The 18,660-nt window shown below is 44.3% G+C and overlaps 2 protein-coding genes and 1 long non-coding RNA gene across 3 annotated transcripts in view; 1 reads left to right on the top strand and 2 right to left on the bottom strand.

Annotated features, from left to right (window-relative positions):
• Positions 1-4,080: 4,080 nt before the first annotated feature.
• On the bottom strand, positions 4,081-11,649 carry LOC143274288 (uncharacterized). Its single transcript, XR_013052828.1, has 3 exons — positions 9,178-11,649; positions 8,208-8,299; positions 4,081-7,991 (listed from the first exon to the last, which is right to left on the bottom strand). It is a non-coding gene; the product is annotated as an uncharacterized LOC143274288 (long non-coding RNA).
• Positions 11,650-11,691: 42 nt separating this feature from the next.
• Positions 11,692-17,467, bottom strand: LOC143274286 (uncharacterized). The gene is made up of 2 exons (XM_076576707.1): positions 15,466-17,467; positions 11,692-12,637 (listed from the first exon to the last, which is right to left on the bottom strand). Exon 1 carries the CDS (start codon positions 17,465-17,467, stop codon positions 16,802-16,804), a length of 666 nt encoding a protein of 221 aa, XP_076432822.1. The 3' UTR covers positions 11,692-12,637; positions 15,466-16,801.
• Lrrc1 (leucine rich repeat containing 1) overlaps positions 17,429-18,660 on the top strand; it is a 121,209-nt gene continuing 119,977 nt past the window's right edge. The window contains exon 1 of the mRNA XM_006973721.4: positions 17,429-17,587. Coding sequence (XP_006973783.1) covers positions 17,429-17,587 — 159 coding nt within the window. The remainder of the gene's footprint in view (positions 17,588-18,660) is intronic.

The raw sequence follows: 18,660 nt of genomic DNA, 5'->3' as shown, positions 1-18,660 counted from the left end.
TCAAATTCTCTGTGGTCTGGGATCCAAAAACAGCTCAGCTAGGTGGTTTGGGGTGACCCTTTTTGGAAGGTATAATCAGGATGTCAGCTGAAGTTACAGTTGTCTCAAGACTCGGTGGAGGGAGGGAAAAACTTGCGTGTTCACTGGTGGAGCACTGACCGGGACAGGAATCCGCTTCTAAGTGGACTCATGAGGACTCTCCACAAGGCTGTCTCAGGACATGCGGCTGACTTCCCCCAGAGCAGTGAATGCAAATGAAAAGGAATGGAACCCCCAAGAGGAAAGCCTCTATAATCTAACCTCGAGTGAGTCCCATTGTATTTTATGTTTTAGCTACAAGTCAATAAGTCCAGCCAACACTTAAATGAGAGAAGAATACAAAAGCATAAGCACTAACAGATCAATGCCTCCCCAGCACACAAAAATCCAGAATTAGTGGGACAGGATTAGTGTTCGTCTATACCACATGACTTGGACCAACAGAAATATTTTAGGATTGTGATCCCACCAATCTTGTTTCATTACTTTGTGTAGACAAGTTAGCTCTGCCTTCACAAGAGATTTAACCACCTGGGGAAGATCAGTACTGCCAAGATGGACAATGAGCTGTACCCTTGTACAGCATCAACACAAGTCACGTAGTAATGACGCAGTCACGCTGTGCTTTGCATCATCTTACAAGTTACCAGCCATGCGTGCCTTTCCAGGCACGGCTGTGCCTTTCCTGGGATTCTGTTTGTTTTTTAAAAGCCATTCTTGTTTGGCTGTCTGCTTGGTACATTTTCTACTGCCTTGTCTGATCAGTACACACAGACACATGCTCACTTCCTTCCTCAGAGAATGCCAAAGGGAACCATTATGTTGACAGTCACATGGAAATAAAAATACTACTTCTCACCCCTAAGCCCAGTGGGAAATGTGTTTATTATTCCCAAAGAAGTCGATAAGTGAGTTCCAGCCACCTCCCTTGAGCAAAGCGTCCTGCTCTGGGTCGTCTACTCTTCCCTTTCTCCTTTTCGCTGCCTTATGACACTATCTGGTGGCATTAACTTGCAACCCTGAAAACACTGAGAGAAATTAATCAAACCACATTTATGCATTCATGTTTAAAATAAGAATTATACAATTTATAGAATTATATACTAGACTATATAGAATTATATACTAGTGTATACATAGTAAAGTATATATAAAAGCATAAAATATCTATTATAAAAACTTGTTTTGGTGTATAACTATTAAAACATGTATAAATATCCTGTGTGACCAACAATGGTTTGACATTTCCTGGTCTTCCATTCTATGAATTATTGACAGTCTATTTTATTAAGCTTTTAATTATGGAGGTATCCATAACTGTAATTTTTTTTTTTTTTTTGAGACAGGGTTTCTCTGTGTAGTTTTGGTGCCCATCCTGGATCTTGCTCTGTAAACCAGGCTGGCCTCAAACTTACAGAGATCCGCCTGGCGCTGCCTCCCGAGTACTGGGATTAAAGGCATGCACCACTGCCACCTGGCTCTGTAAATCATTCTTAACAAATTCTGTTTTCACATATTCCTTTTCGATAATAGAAAGACATGAGACACCAGGTAAATATATAAGGAAAAGAAGATGAGGGCCTGTGGGAAGGTAGGCAATTCTGAGGTAAGTGCGTTTGATTGTACCAGTTACTTTGGGAAGTAGGAAAAATGTGATAATGAGAGAGGGTTGGGGAGAGGGAGAGGGAAAGGGAAGGACTGCCTGGGAACTGTGAATGCATGTGTTTACAAAAATGGAAAGTAGATAGAATGCCCTGTGGACTTTCTGCTGATGCAGGTGGTAAACATCTTAGCAGAACATTTTGAAGAAAAATCACAGTCATTCAGCATTGCCGGGGTCTTTATCCTCATCTGCTCCAGTTAGAGGGGGGATGCTGAGGTAGTGAGGAGGAGGAGTAGTCTCTGAAATCTGCGACATTCTATTGTGAAGCCAGGACTGAGTCTGGTTGAATTCCTGTTTCAGTGGCTTTTATTCAAAATTATATTTCACATTCTGGAGGAAAACTGTTTCTTTATTGGAAAATATGGAGTTGTAGTTTCTACATTACATAAGGTATTTAAAACTTGAAATAACATCCTTATGGTCTGTGAATATGTGGGTGTTGGGAAGTTATGCCTTTAATGCAAATCACCCCCAGTTTTTGTCATTTAATGTATTTCAGAGAAAGTAGAACTCTCAGATGAGGGTTCTCAAGCTGATGTTTAGATCTCTTGGGTAGCTTTCAGTTCACTTTCCTCAAACATAATATATTCAGGGCTAAATATAGTTATGCTTAGCTCTGTGTATTGTACATCTACTTATAAAATATATGACACCTAATTTTCAATAAAGACAATTCCATTTCGGTTGCATTCAAATAACTATTCAACCTTCAATAAAACCTTCATAGCACACCTGGAGGGAGCAGGAATCAACTCCCCATTGAAATGTGGTCGAGGATGAGTTAACCTTGTCTTGTTTCCTTAAAGCAGGACATGCTGAAAGTGCAGCTTTTGTATTAATGGATTCAGTTAGAGTTCAATAACACCAGGCACTGATGTTTTCATCAAAATTCTCTTTTCAACTCTTTTATGGCTCTTATAGAATTAATTTTTTGTTTTGTTGTTTTGTTTTGTTTTGTTTTGTTTTTCGAGACAGGGTTTCTCTGTGTAGCTTTGCGCCTTTCCTGGATCTCGCTCTGTAGACCAGGCTGGCCTCGAACTCACAAAGATCCGCCCGCCTCAGCCTCCCGAGTGCTGGGATTAAAGGCATGCGCCACCACCGCCCGGCTCTAGAATTAATTTTTAAGAAGTGTATTTGTTTATTAGGTTAGCTACAGCAAACTGATGCTCTCTAAAAAGATTTGCCCTCTTGTACTTTTTGGAAAGAAAATGGTAAAGATCAGTCAGTTACTTACGCTAGGCGGTGGTGGCCCACGCCTTTAATCCCAGCACTCGGGAGGCAGAGGCAGGCGGATCTTTGTGAGTTCGAGGCCAGCCTGGTCTACAGAGTGAGATCCAGGAAAGGCGCAAAGCTACACAGAGAAACCCTGTCTCGAAAAACCAAAAAAAAAAAAAAAAAAAAAAAGGATCAGTTAATTCTTCCAGGTAAGATGGCAACTTAAAAGACAGCTTTGTGCCATTGAGTAAAAGGAAAGAATAAGCTTAGAAAACAATAGACTAAGTTCATGAGAGAAAAATGCAGAAGAGGAAAGAAATCAAGTGAGGTGAGACCTTTACTAAGAAACATCAGGAGTGGCAGCTGACTGGTGTCCGGGTGCCACACCGCCTGTGCTGGGATCTGGTTTTCAGTGGCTGGCAGAGGGGGTTCTCCCCTCCCACACACTGGCACCACAGCAGTGCAGCAGCAACCTGGACAGGGATTGGCTGGACTGTGGAGACAAGCTGGACAGGGATTGGCTGGACTCTGGAGACAAGCTGGACAGGGATTGGTTGGGCTCTGGAGACAAGCCTGACAGGGATTGGCTGGGCTCTGGAGACAAGATGGATAGGGATTGGCTGGGCTCTGGAGACAAGATGGACAGGGACTGAACAGGGCTGTAGAGTCAAGCCTGGGGTCTGCCTGAGCCATGGACCAGGAGACATCAAGACAGCACTGTAGTTGTTTGTTTTTTCTTTCTCTTACTCTTTTGGGGGACTGCCATCCAGCTCCCAAATAAATCACACATGGAGGCTTATTTTTTTAAATAAATGTCTGACCTTAGCTTGGCTTGTTTCTAGACAGCTTTTCTTAACTTAAATTATCTGTCTCTCTTTTGCATCTGGGCTTTTACCTTTCTCTATTTCTGTATATCTTTTTTTTTTTTAATTTTTTAATTTTTTTTATTTATTTTACAATACTATTCAGTTCTACATAATAGCCACAGATTCCCTTGTTCTCTCCCTTCCTGCCCCCCTCCCCTTCCCCCCAGCCCATCCCCCATTCCCACCGCCTCCAGATCAAGGTCTTCCCCGAGGACTGGGATCGACCTGATAGACTCAGTCCAGGCAGGTCCAGTCCCCTCCTCCCAGATTGAGCCAAGCGTCCCTACATAAGTCCCAGGTTTCAAACAGCTAACTCATGCAACGAGCCCAGGACCTGGTACCACTGCCTAGATGCCTCCCAAACAGATCAAGCCAATCGACTGTCTCACCTATTCAGAGGGCCTGATCCTATTTCTGTATATCTTAATCTGTGTCTGCCTGTGTTGCTGGGTGGCTGGCCCCTGGAGTCCTCTTCTCTTCCTTTTCTTATTTCTTGATCCTTTTCCCAGATTTCTCCTATTTATTCTCTCTGCCTGCCAGCCATGCTTATCCTTTCTCCTGCCTTGCTATTGGCAGTTCAGCTTTTTATTAGACCAATCAGGTATTTTAGACAGACAAAGTAACACAGCTTCACTGAGTTAAACAAATGCAGCATAAAAGAATGGAACACATCTTTGCATCATGAAAGCAAATGTTCCACAGCATAAACAAATGCAACACATCTTCAAATAATAGTCCACAACATAGCACAGGCTGTGGAGATAGGTATAGAAGTGATGTATGGAAATCTGAAGCTGAGTTCCTCTGTGGGGGCAGTGGTAACATCTCCACTGCGTTGTTGCCTGGGTGAACAAAGACAAAATGGGTTGAGAAATGCAAGGCTGAACTGGGCACTGTCTCACTAAGGGGAGGAATGCACCGTTGAACTGGGCACTGTCTCACTAAGGGGAGGAATGCACCGTTGAACTGGGCACTGTCTCATGTCTCATTGATGATAAGCAGGGATGCACCACTGAACTGGGCACTGTCTTACTGATGGGGAGGAATGAACAGTTGAGCTGCCTGCAAGAGGCCCAGATTGACTGAGCTGGGAGAAGACTCCCTCCAACCTGCTTGAGGGCTCCAGGTTCCCAGCTTTGGTGAGATGTCACCCACGCTGAGGAGGGCTTTGGCGATGCAGCTGTCTGTGAGCCAGTTCTTCTGTAAAACTTCCAATAAAACTCACTGGTTCACCAAGTCGGACTTTGGTGGTATCCATATTTTGGCCTGTTGTCAGTTCCCTGTCTGGGGTGTGTAGATGTTTCCTCATGCCTCTCCATGAACAGTGCCGCACAACACCATGATGAGCACACAAAACAATTATTCTCTATAAAATATTGCAAAACTAAATCCAAGAAAACATTGAAATGATTCTACTTCATGACTGAGTTTGTTTCCATTGGGAATGCAAAGAAAGTTGTACACAAATTAATAAATGTAACATGGCTTATGAATACACTGAAGGACACGATCACCCCAAAAGATGCAAAAAAAATATGACAAACTTCAACACCCTTTCATAATAAAAGCCCAGGGAAAAATAGCACAGAGGTAATTTACCTCAATATAATAAAACCTATTTATGACAAACCAATAGCCATCATCATGGGAAATGAGAGAAAACTGAATTCTAAAATCAGGAATGCAACAAGATACACAATCTCTCTACTTGAAGTGCTTACAGTCTTAGCTAGAGCTATAGGACAAGGGAAAGAAGTTAGGTGGATACAGATGAGAAAGGAAGATGACAAAAGATGTTTGCAGACAGCATGAGCCTCTATTTAAAAGACCCTGAAGACTGCCCTGCACTTCAGCAAAGCATCATCCGAAAAAAAAAAAATTATAAAACCCAATACCTTTTCTATATACTGTGACAAAACTGTTGAGTAAGAAATCATGAAAAAAAATCCTATTCACAAAAGCTTGAAAAAATTAACTATGAATACACTTTACAGAAATGCAAGACCTCTGTGATGAAAACTGAAGAAGCTCGAGGATGGAAAGACTTTCCATGTACGTGAACCAGCAGAATTAATATCCCCAAATGGTTTACATTACTGAAAGCTATTTACTAATTCAATGCAATCATCATTAAAAATCCAGTGATGTTCTTTATAGAAGTAACAAAACAATCAGAAAATTCATATGGAGACACAAAACATTGCAAGTAGCCAGTGTAAATCTTTAGCAGAAATAGCAATGCTTCTGAAAATACCTGCTGTCAAATTATACTATAGACCTTAACAGCATTAACTTTCCAGCACTGGCACAAAAACACACAATCAGACCAATGGAGTAGAACAGAGGGCCCAGAACAAACTGAAGCCACTACAGGCCCCTACTTGTTGGTGAAACTCTCACTCATGTTTTGGGTCAAGGTTAGCCTTTTCAACAAGTGGTGCTGGGAAAATTAGATGTTCACATATAGAAGAATGAAGCTAGATCCATGTGTCTCCCTCTTCCCAAAAATCAGTTCAAACTTGATCAAAGAACTTAAAACCAGAATCTCTGTAACTGACAGAGGAAAATATTTCAACAGTCAGACATAAGAATGGATTTTGAAAATAATGTCAGAAATACAGGTAATTAGCCGGGTGGTGGTGGCGCACACCTTTCATCCCAGCACTAGGGAGGCAGAGCCAGGTGGATCTCTGTGAATTCGAGGCCAGCCTGGTCTACAGAGGGAGATCCAGGACAGGCTCCAAAACTACACACAGAAACCCTGTCTCGAAAAAACAAACAAACAAATAAAAAAGAAATACAAGCAATTATCATGAGAATTTAGTTTCATTTCATGAAACTAAAATGCTTGTGCACAACAAAAGAAATCACCAGTAGAGTGAAGTGACAGCCTACAGGACAGGAGAAAATCTCTGCTAATTACACCTCTAATAAGGCATTGATATTATAAAGAACTCCAAGGGTTGCCTACTCCAATAAACAATCCAATTTATGGGCTAATAAATATAAGTGACAGTTATCAAGAATGAAATACAAATGGCCAGTAAATATTTGAGAAAAGTCCTCAATACCTTAGCCATCAAGGGAAAGAAATGCAAATTTAAACTGCTTTGAAGTTGAATGGTGATGGTGCTGGCCTTTAATCTCAGCACTCTGGAGGCAGAAGCAAGGTAGATCTCTGAGTTTGAGGCCAGCCTTGTCTACAGAACAAGTTCCAGGACAGTCAGGGCTATGCAGAATTCCTGTCTCAAAAAAAACAAAAACAAACAAACAAAACCCTCTGCTTTTCGATTTCATCTCAGCCTAGTCGGAGTGGCTGCCAAGCAGATAAATGAGATTGAAGGGAGGCCTCTGCAAGACAGTTTGGAGGGAGAATACCTGGGCTCGCTGTCAAGCTGTTGGGTTTCTGTTTGCACTGCACTGCCGCTTTTCTGTCCGCCATTGGCCAGTGCACGGGTTTAGGAGGAAAACCTCCTGCCATGTAGCTCCCCCAATAGCCTAGCAGCCTTCTCTACACCACCTATGAAGGGACCCAAAGCAGGCTCTCAGGCCTGCCATGAAGAAGAGGCCATAAACACGGGGGCTTTCACAATGGCTCTGATGATGTGTGATACAGGTGAGTACAGAATCCCTCTTTGGCATCCTTACTTGTGCCAGCTGCAACAAAAGTTCCAACTGTGAGGTATAAAACAGAGCAAAGTGTAGCTAGAGTTTTCCTGCCTGGCCCACAGTCAGGACAAATCTCTATCACCCTCCAGTCCCACAGCCGCTCAGACCTTGCCATGTGGCTCGTGGCTTACCAGCGTCTTCACATGCTGCTTGTCATGGCAGCGGCTGGCAGTGACTCCCTCTGTCTTCCTGTTCCCTCCTTTCTCCTCTCTGTTAGTCCCGCCTATACTTCCTGCCTGGCCACTGGCCAATCAGTGTTTTATTTATTGACCAATCAGAGCATTTGACATACAGACCATCCCACAGCAGCAAAGTATTATGAAACAGAACGTCACCACCTGATCTCCACAGAAGTGCCTGGCCAGCTGTCATGTTTTACCAAAGGGAGTGACCTCAGTTAGGAAGAGTCAATGGCCATCAAAGCATTCATTTTGGCTTTCAGACGTAGAGGGCAAACCAGACAGGGAAGTTCTGCTGCCAAGGAAAGTCCTTCTGGGGAGAGTGAATTTCTGATCTGGGACCGGTGGCTTGATTTCTCTCTGTATTGAAACCAAGACAGCAGAATGCATTGTCAAAATGACAACAAACCCAAATTATGAGCAGAAAGGATACACATCTGTGAGAAGAACCAGTATGCAGACAACATACAGCTGCCCTCAAAGAGACACATAATAGAGCTGCTAAAGATCAGGGCAGTGTGTCAGAAGGTTTGTACATTCTGAGGATTAGGATAGAGTGAGTACTCTGTCACCTACCTGTGGGGGTCTTACTAAAAAGGGAGTGGAATGCAGATTGTGATTTTGATGTTCATAAGCAGTGATTCAAGGTGAGTCCAAATGGTTGTCATCTAATGAGAGAAATCCACAGAGTCTGCTTTAAGGGCAAAGGAATTTATTTGGGAAAAAACAATCACAAGACAGAAGAGAGGAATTCATCGCATAATCCTGGAAAGGTGAGGCATGGTCCCATGCTATTCTTCTGCCTGAGATCATCCTGGTCTGTCCCAGCATCCAAAACCACAAGGGAGTGAAGAGAGGACTCCACACGTGCATCCCAGGTCTTAAGAGTCTGGAGCATCCATGCCCCAGGGGCATGTACTTCAAGGTCATAGGTAGGTGTAACAGTTACCTGCTACCTCACTAGGGGTGGTGCTTCAAGGTCATAGCTAGAACAGCTACCCACTACATCTCCCCCTTTTGTCTAAATAAGAAAGTTCTAACCTAACACAAAATTATATACAATAGGAATGATTGTTAGGTATTGTCTAGGACAAATAAAGGGGAATGACCTAAGCGAAATGGAACTACAACCAACAAGAACAACATCAAACAAGAGATGTGTACTAAAATCCAGAGATGTCCAGAACATAGGTAAATGGCATGTTATGGTAAATGGTATGTTACAGAGATTATTCCAAAAGCTGTCCTATCCTGAAGAATCTGAATCTAGTACTTAATATGTTCTAGCTAAGATATGAGAAGATTGTAACTGTAACTGTTAGTCTTCAACCCCATCAAAGACCTGAGAGAGAATATAATAATACCTGAGAAGTGGGAAATGCATGCAAGCAATTTTTGAAAATCTTTTGAGAATAGACATAAACAGCTAGCAGACTGGACAGTCACCTAAAGTTTCTCAGCACCATTGGGGCATCCAATTTGGGTACAGGCCTAGAATATCTGACAGACCATTTTTAGAAGCAGGAATTTTGAAAGGCCATCTTACCCTGTCTTGGCAGAGTTCAGCAGTTGCTTTTCCTTGTGTCCTGCTTGTCCAGAAAGGACAGCATGCATACTGTCAATAGTCCAGGTGAGAGCAGTTATTTGCCCAGCAGGCCATTTTGTGCCAAGAAGAAGACAAACTTCCAAACAAAAATGTCTTAGAAGCCCAATGTTCACTCGAGATCAGATCAGTGCTGCCAGGAGCAATCATGTCTCATGTCAACAGAATTCTAAGTTATTTAAATGCCATATTCGGGCTGGAGAGATGGCTCAGAGGTTAAGAGCACTGGCTGTTCTTCCAGAGGTCCTGAGTTCAATTCCCAGCACCCACATGGTGGCTTACGACCATCTGTAATGAGATCTTGCGCCCTCTTCTGGCCTGCAGGGACACATGCAAACAGAACACTGTGTATATAATAAATAAATTAAAAAAAAATAAATGTCATATTCTCTGGTCTATGAAGTGTTGAAGATTATCTATCCATCTGACTTATGTATCTGTAAATCTGGAGAACCTAACTAACATAACTATAGAAATGACAAGCATAGGTGACTATAAATCTGTAAGTCTTATCTACCTAAATAACCTAAAGACTAAGGCTTCACAAAAACAAGGATTAACAGCTAATAAAGAAATGTACAGTAAAAGGACAATGACCTCAAAATTGTGACCATACACAAAATGTCTTAAACAGAGGTAGAACAAACATATAGTATGACAAATATAATTTTACACTTGTATCAATATAGAAGATATTTCAGATAGGAGTGCTGTGGGATGGTCTGTATGTTAAATTGCTCTGATTGGTCAATAAATAAAACACTGATTGGCCAGTGGCCAGGCAGGAAGTATAGGCGGGACTAACAGGAGAGTTGAGAGAAGAGGAAGGCAGAGGGAGTCACTGCCAGCTGCTGCCATGACAAGCAGCATGTGAAGATGTCAGTAAGCCACAAGCCACGTGGCAAGGTATAGAGTCATGGAAATGGGTTAATTTAAGCTATAAGAACAGTTAGCAAGAAGCCTGCCACGGCCATACAGTGTGTAAGCAATACAAGTCTCTGTGTTTACTTGGTTGGGTCTGAGCAGCTGTGGGACTGGTGGGTGACAGATTTGTCCTGACTGTGGGCAAGGCAGGAAAACTCTAGCTACATAGGAGTATAAATATATGTACAACAAACAAGCATTGTTTTATGTTTGTATCAATATACAAATTATCAATATACAAATTATTATCAATATACAGATTCCCTAAATAGGAATAAAAAAGGTGATGGGATAAATATGATATGAAAGTAGAAGGTGGGGCTATTGGGGGGAAGAAGGGGACCAATAAGGGAAGAAGAAGGGCAGGAGAGGGCAATGATGATAAAAATAGAAATGAAGTATAATGACATATATGCAGGAAAATGAAATGTCACAGTGAAATCCACTGCTTTGTATGCTACCTAAAAAACTTAAAAGCTAAAATAAAGTAACAACTGTTACTCATATAGGTGTGCTTTTTATATAACAATATATAAAATATATATATAGCCTCTAGAATTGATTGTATTTGTTAATTTACTTAAATTTATTTATTTAAAAAATGTGTATATATGTGTGTGTGTGTGTGTGTGTGTGTGTGTGTGTGTGTGTGTGTGTGTGTGTGTGTTCATGCCACACTATACATGTTCGGGTCAGAGGGCAACTCGTAGGAGTCACTCCTTTCCTTCTACTATGTGGTTTGTGAAGATTGAGTTCATGTCTTCAGGCTTGAAGGACCAAAGTGAACTGGAGTTAAATTCGTTATTCCATAGATGTCTAAACAAAGACTCTCCACCTCAAGAGAACCCAAAGGTTCTTGGCATTAGGCTACAGCCTGGGCCTCATGGTCACTGCTTTTTCCTCCTAACATGTAAGTTCTCAGTCTCCAGAGGTGCTCTGTAGGATTCATTCAGGTCCTCCCTGGCCAGGCTAGCGTCCGATCGCTGCAAACTGACATCTCGTCAGCTATCATCCTAAGGGATCAGATGCTCATCAGGAGTTGACTGTATCCAGGCCTGCTGCCTTCAAGTATGTTCGAGTCACATGTCTCCCACTTTCAGAGATTAGCAGAGATTAGGTTAGTAAGCATTTTTCTCTGCTCTTAGCTCTCACAGGACTCTGCAGCTGAATTAGAAATGCTGAAAATGTTCATTTAGAAAAAGCTAATAAACAATAGTTTACATATATAGAGATGAGTAACCAGACCTCATTTACAGAATTCTTAACAAAATATGCATCTTAAAAATTCAGTACCCCAGAACACTTTTTTTTTTTTTTTTAAAACGGTAGTTTGGCTGGTGGTAGTGGTGCACACCTTTAATCCCAGTATTTGGGAGGCAGAGCCAGGCAGATCTCTGTGAGTTCGAGGCCAGCCTGGTCTACAGAGTAAGATTCAGGACAGGCACCAAAAACTACACAGAGAAACCCTGTCTCAAAAAAACCAAAAAAAAAAAAAACAACAACAACAACAACAAAAACAACAACAACAACAACAACAACAACAAAAAACAACCAAACCAAACCAAACAAAAACCAGTTTGTTTCCATTTGGGAGCGGAATAAAAACAGGTAGCAATCCCATGCACAGCTTCATACACTAATCTGGATAAGAGGCAAAAAGTTCCATGATTTTTTTTTTCAGTTTTCAGACATGTTTTTGTGGCTGACCAACCGTATACTGGAGAAGCGATCAAAGCTGTACACAACCCGAGGAGCCCCAACAACGGGGGTGCCATCTGGGATCTTTCTTCCCCTCAGTGAAAGGCATGGCTTGCTTTCTGAGTGTGCAGGGGGCGTCATTTTCAAGCCATTTGCTTCTCCTTACAAGAGGCACCCCTTTAAAAGGGACCAACAATTTCTGCTGATATTGTTCAGCCTGAGTGGAAATGTAACGATGTATACTCTGTTCACTAGAGCAACCACTATCACTAGTAGATGTCACAAAACAGAATTTGAAAATATAATCAAAAGATAGCGGGCAAAGAGAGTATGCCGGGGAGACACAACAACCAGGTCTATTCACCCCAGAAAGCGAACCCAGAGCAAATCAAAGTAACCATAGTACCAAAGTCCAACTTGGCGATTCAGTGAGTTTTTTTTACTGGGGTTACTAACAGGAGTATGGGTGGGAGGTTACTTCTAGGAGCAGGGATGACTTATAAGCAGCTGCTTCCTCCAAAAGCCCACCCCAGTACTCGTGATAGCTCATGAAAGCCGTAGCCCTGGAGCTCTGTACATCTCGCAAGCAAATCGAAAGTTCTCAGAAAGCTCTCTGGGCAGTCTGGCTGGCAGGTCTCCCTCCCAGCAGTGGTCTGCTGCATCTATACATCTGTTTAGAGGGCTACAAGAATGTTCTGAGTTTTCTCTTCCCAGACATGTCATGTTTGTTTACAACTTCCTTGTCCACTTGAAGGAACGTTTCCACCCAGAGGAAACTGTTCTACAAGGGAAGAACAAGGGTCAGATAGCGTCAACAATAAACAAAAACTAAAACACTAGAGATAAACCCAACCATTTCAGGACTATCGTGAGTGGACATGTGATACATGCTTTAAGGGAAAAGCAAGGGAAGGTACCAGGGTGATGCCTCAACAGGTAAACCTAAACTGTCAAGCTCAAGTGTGTGTGTGCATGAGCACATTCATACATGTACACACATGTAATTTCTATAAAAGCCAAAGGAGGAGGAGCACTAATTCGAAATTAGAGACAAGGTAGTGGCCTTGCTTCTGATTATAAGGATTGTTGAATTCTAAATTAATTGTTTATGGAATTCTATAGGTTCTCAGGTTTCTGAATGGTTTGAATGTATCCTTGTCTTGTATTCTAAACATCTCTACAAAAAATACTCTTAAATTTAAATCTGGGAAGCAAGATTAAAGTCTGAGAGTTTCATTTATTAAAACTACCCTGGGGTTTTTATACAAATTGAGTTGGTTTTTCAGTGCCCAGCTTTGCATATGATTTGATTAGCTCATTGATATCTGTCAGTGGGTCACTCCTGTATTCCTTTACAAGATGAAAAGCTCAGGCTCTTGATAAATTTTCTAGATTAGAAAAAAGACCCTTTATCCCATTATAGTTTATATCTTGATATCATTCCCTTGACAACGACTTTCCCCCAGGAAGACTCCAAGCTCTGCCACTCCCTTTGTTTCCCAGAAAAGTAACCCAGTGCACGACATATGGCAGATAATTGGTAGCCACTTACCGGGATGTGATTCCTAGCCTTGGTTTTAATTTACAACTGTCTGTAGGATTCATTTACCTATATTGTGTGTGTGTGTGTGTGTGTGTGTGTGTGTGTGTGTGTGTGTGTGTGTGTCCTGGCATTCCTGTGTGAGGAGGCTAGGAGAGGGTATCAGCTGTCCTGTTCTCTTGTTCTTCTTTACCATCTTGAGACAGGATCTGTTACTGAACCTGGAGCTTGCTGGGTTTTTTGTTTTTTGTTTTTTTTGATAGCTGGGTGGTTAGAGGCTCATGCAGCCATGCTTGGCTTTTATATATGTGCCAGGAAGCCAAATTCAGGTCTTCAAGCTTGTGTATGTGTAAGTTGCTTGTACCCACTGAGCCATCTTGCCAGTCTCTTATTAAAAAAAAATTAAACACACTCACATGTAAATTTGGTATAGTTAAATGTCACTATTTTAAGTAGATTGTTTTACGAGTTTAACAAATGCACACATGTATGTAACTACCACTGAAATAAATAGTTCCATCACTTCCCCAAATCTATCAAGTCATTTGCCATTTATACCCTTCTTCCATTTCCATACAAACAGGCTGCATGCAGCCACTGATTTAGACTGTATCATTTTATATCAGTTTTCATTGTTTAGAATTTTACATATGTTACATCTTATATATGTTATATAGTATCATATGTACTTTGTTGTTTATGGCCTTTTCTGTTTGTTTTGTTTTTGTTTTTTTGAGACAGGGTTTTTCTGCGGAGAAGCCCTAGCCGTCTTGGAACTCTCTTTGTACTTGTGGACCAGGCTGGCCTTGAACTCACAGATATCTGCCTGCCTCTGGCTCCCAAGTGCTAGGATTAAAGGTGTGCGCTCGGCTTGTATGTGGGTTCTTTTGTGGACATATTTTTTTGAGATACATTTATTTGTAAACATGTTTTTGTAGTTTATTTCCTCTTAGCATTGAGTTCTAGTCTATCATTTCTACAGGCTACCTTTAAATCTTTTGATTAATATTTAGTTGTTTCAATGTTTTGACTAACAGTAGCAAAACTGCCATTGGTAATGACAAACAGCTTATACCACCTTTTTTGTGTGTATATACCATGGAGTGGAATGGCTGCATCATTAGGGCAGACATAAGAGAAACTTCGAATTATTTTGCATAGTGGTTTCACTATTTTCCTTCTTGTCAGCAATGCCTGACTTCCTATTACTCTGTATCTTCAATAACATAGGATTATCAGCGTTATTTATTTTTTTAACTCCAATGGCTAGATGGTAGTATCTCATTCCCATGTAAATTTAAAATTTACATGTCTGAATTTCTGAATTCCCAGTCATCTCCATCTTACCAGCTGCCACCTTGGATTTGTAGTTTAAAAACGTAATGACCATACCATTCTACAAAAAAGTTAGGAATTAAAATAACAAGCCATTAATCCAGCCATTTTCATTCTCTTGGTGCTAAGGGCTGTCTTGTTCTTTGTTGCAGTTCTAGCATCTAGCATGTGTCTGGTTAATAATGTGCACACTTATTATCTGTTGTTACGCAGTAAACTATCCTGAATTATACATCCACAGTGGAGAGGTAGTTCCAAGTTATAAAAGAAAGCATGGTTACTAAGCCCCTGAAACAAAGCTGATAAGCATTATTTCTCCTTTGGTTCAGGTCCTGCTCTCCCTTACTCCAATGATGGATCGTGATCCCGACATGCAAGCTAAATAAACCCTCGTCTCCTTGTGCTGGTTAGCTAACTGTAAGGCATTTTCGTGATTAAAGACTAATGCGGGAGGACCCACCGTGGTTGGTACCGTCCCTACACAGGTGGTCCGGGGTTGTATAAAAAAGGAAGCTGAATAGGCCAGTAGGCAGCATTTCTCCAGGGCCTTTGCTTCCGTTCCTATCTCCAGGTTCCTGTCCTGCCTGGGTTCCTGCTATCACTGACCTCAAAGATGGACTGTGATCCGGAAATGTAAGCCAAACAAATCGTTTCCTCCCTAAGTTACTTTTTGTCATGGTGTTTGTAACAGCAATGGAAAACTAATTTGAACTCAGAGTTAACTGAACACAAACCTGGCAGTTAAGTCATGTGGACCGCGGTAGTTTTCAAGACCTGCCAAGCTGGTGAGAGTATCCGCTGTTCAAGAGGCCACAATGTCTTTGGAAATACGACGATACGATACGTGATCACAACACAGAGACACATAAGAACGCTTATTCAGGTTGGAATTCTTAAAAGACCAGCCATACTTTAAAAATACATTTATCATAAATAATCTAGTGTGAATATCTCTGAAAAATCAACATTAAGCTGAGTAGGTCAGCTTTCTATAATTTTTTAAAAAAAGCAGTTGGAAGGCCCGCCAAGTTAAGGAGGTATTTTTTTGGATGTCTCAATCAGAAACCAAATTTTTCCAAGGGAGGTGGCAGAAAACGGGCTTTATACATGCTTCTGGAATGCAAGAATGAAGGAGGAGGGGAGGCTCAAAGTCCTCCTCAAGAATGCAGGAATCAAGTCAGCAGAAGCGCAGAGCGGCCGCAATTAGGTAGGCACTGGCTGTAACTAGCAGGCCTAGGTGGTAATCCTGAGGTAGACATAAAAGCGGAATTTCTCCCCTCTTCAATTTAGAGGCCCGCCTGATAGAGATGCGATGGCTTCGCGTCCCTTCCCGTCTCCACTTGGGCAAAGTGCCCTGTACAATTAGAAGTACTGAAGAGACCGTTAAAAAGGGTTCAGAGCCAACTTTGCCTTGGTCACTAAGCATGCTCAATTTTCAGTCTTCCCCGGGTTTGAGCTGCGGGAGCGCAGGGCTTCCGCTGCTGCTGGTTGGGGGAGTCAGAGGAGACTCTTTAAACAGTCCATTGTTACCGGATCAACGAGGAGTGTCTTTGGTTATTCTGAGATCCTGACTGGTGAACAACAGGAGAAAAGGGACGGATGGTTCAAGTGTCTGGCTATGGTAATGGAAACGTGTCAGGGGCAAAGAAAGAGTCGTGCTCCTCACCCCTCAAAGCTATTACTTGGGTTGCGATCTCCCCTTTGTATGGAGCAGGGTGCTGTCCTGGAAGAAATACAAGAGCCAGGTGCAGGAGGCTCACCTGACCCCCTGGACCAGTCCCTTCTGTACTTCGTCAGCCCAGGTTAGGCCCCAAGGCACACTTGGCCGAGGTAGAACTGGCCCAGAAGTGCTCCTTTGCCATCTCCTTTCTTCCCGGAGCATCTTTTAGAAGATTTTGAAGACTCTGACACCTATGCTTTCGGTGGCACCAGGAAAGGGGTGACGCTTACATCTCAGATAAACCCTACTTACTGAAGATGCTCTCAGGACATAGAGAGCGTGAGCAGACGCAGGGCACAAGTGGGACCGGGGGTCGGAAAGCCAGAATCGGCTCCAGCGCTACCCCGGGCTCAAGGTAAGCGGCGGGGCGGTACTTCCTGACCCCGGAAGAGAAAGTTGTTTTGGGGAAGGGGAGCGAGAAGGAGAGGCACGGTGAGTAAAACTAAAACTCGGAAGTTGTTCGGCTCCCTCTGGCCTTCGGTCCCTGCCCTCCTCAGGTCCTTTTTGGAGCGCGGCTCCCTCCAGAGTCCCAAGCGGGGAGGCAAATCCCCGCGAGGAGGGGGCCGCAGGCACCCCGATTCCCCGACCCTCCCGGGAGAGCGGAGTCTCCAGGAAAACCCGGAGCGGAGCATCCCCGGCCGGGACACGCCCTCCGCGTGCGGCCGTGTGCGCATGCCCGGTGCGCGGCAGCCGCGAGTAGGAAGCGGAGCGCGGCGGTGGGGGAGGTGGGAGGGGACGCTCACGGCCGTGGCGAAGGCGCGGGACGCGGGCGAGGGTTCTCGTGGCTTCTTCCTCCGGGCGTTCGGGACCGTGGAGCCCTTGCGAGGCGCGCGCGAGCCTGGGGCCAGCAACGAGCACAGAGCGGGCCACGGGTGGGGAGCAGCGGGGCGGCCGGGCGGAGCGGGCTCCGAGCCCCGGGCTCCGCGGCTCGGGACACGGCTCCGGCGGCGGCGGCGGCGGCGGCGGCGGGGGCGGCGATGTTCCACTGCATTCCCCTGTGGCGGTGCAACCGTCATGTGGAGGCCATCGACAAGCGCCACTGCTCGCTGGTCTACGTCCCCGAGGAGATTTACCGCTATGCCCGCAGCCTGGAGGAGCTGCTGCTGGACGCCAACCAGCTCCGGGAGCTCCCCGAGGTGAGTGCCTGCCTCACCTGGCGCGGCGGCCCGGTCCGCGCGCTCCACCGCCACCGCCGACGGCTTCGCTTCGGCTGACCGTGGCCAGCGGGGGAACCACCACTGCACTCAGCCGCCCCAGTTCCCTCCTTGCTTCCCCAGCCCCATCCTCCAATAAAAGTTCTTTTTTCGTGTATACCGAAAGACTTGGTATTTAACAAGTAGTTACTTGGCGAGTGGAGAAAGGTTCTGGTCCATTAAAGTAGCTCGGATCCACGTCTGGGAGCTAACGCGGGGTAGCTGAGAAGCCAGGTAGCTCACACTGTTCCAAGCTGGGGGCGACCATACGCCCCAGGGCCGATCGGCTGGCCGCCAGTTCCCGGGCCGGTGGCCCAGAGCGCCTCTCTTTGGGCTAAAAGCAGGTCCCAGAGGACATTGGGACCTGGCAGCGTGCAAGTAAGCCTCTGTATCTTGGCATCTGTAAGGAATGTGCTCCTGGCCTTATCTTTGTGGGCTGTGCCCTGGAGAGATGGCGCTTTGTCGGCTCCAGTGGCCCCATGGCGGCATTGGGGTGCTGGGCTGGAGGAGAGCTGGTGCTGGTGCCCAGGTGCCCGCCGCTGGGCCACTGCGTGCGTGGACCTGTTGCGTGGTTGGAACTGCCATCAATGTCTGCAGTGGCCCCCGCTGCGAGTCAGCCTTGCCGCTGCCTCCCCCTGAGCCACCGCAGAGCTCGCTGGGGTCTGTCCTATCTCTCACGGATGCCGTACCTATTCAGAGTTGTTTACGAAAATTAATCATCTGCCGGGCCGAACTTGTCCAGTGACAGATGCTGATTGTGCTTTTAGGAGGGTCGGGGCAGGGGTAGACGCTGAACTTTTAACCCTTGAATTTGCCTCAGGACTTGAGTTTTAACTGTTAAAGGGGAAGGCTTCGCAGACCCAGGTGTATGTAGGCAGTAAGCCTGTGGCAATCCAAGGGTTCAGGAAATGGAAGACTGCTGGGGGGCGGGGAGAGAGCCTAAAGGCCGGAGCCTTGGAATGCAAATACCTTGTTTGTCCTTTGGTAACGCTCTCATGCCCTGTCATTTTCAAAGA

The sequence above is a fragment of the Peromyscus maniculatus genome, chromosome 7 (assembly GCF_049852395.1).
Source record: "Peromyscus maniculatus bairdii isolate BWxNUB_F1_BW_parent chromosome 7, HU_Pman_BW_mat_3.1, whole genome shotgun sequence".
Classification (NCBI taxonomy): Eukaryota; Metazoa; Chordata; class Mammalia; order Rodentia; family Cricetidae; genus Peromyscus; species Peromyscus maniculatus.
The sequence above is the reverse complement of the archived record's forward strand: the minus strand, read 5'-3'. Positions and strand labels throughout refer to the sequence as shown.

Excerpts from the sequence above, each read along its gene's own strand:
- LOC143274286 (XM_076576707.1), bottom strand. The coding sequence starts at position 17,467 with ATGACGGTTGCACCGCCACAGGGGAATGCAGTGGAACATCGCCGCCCC.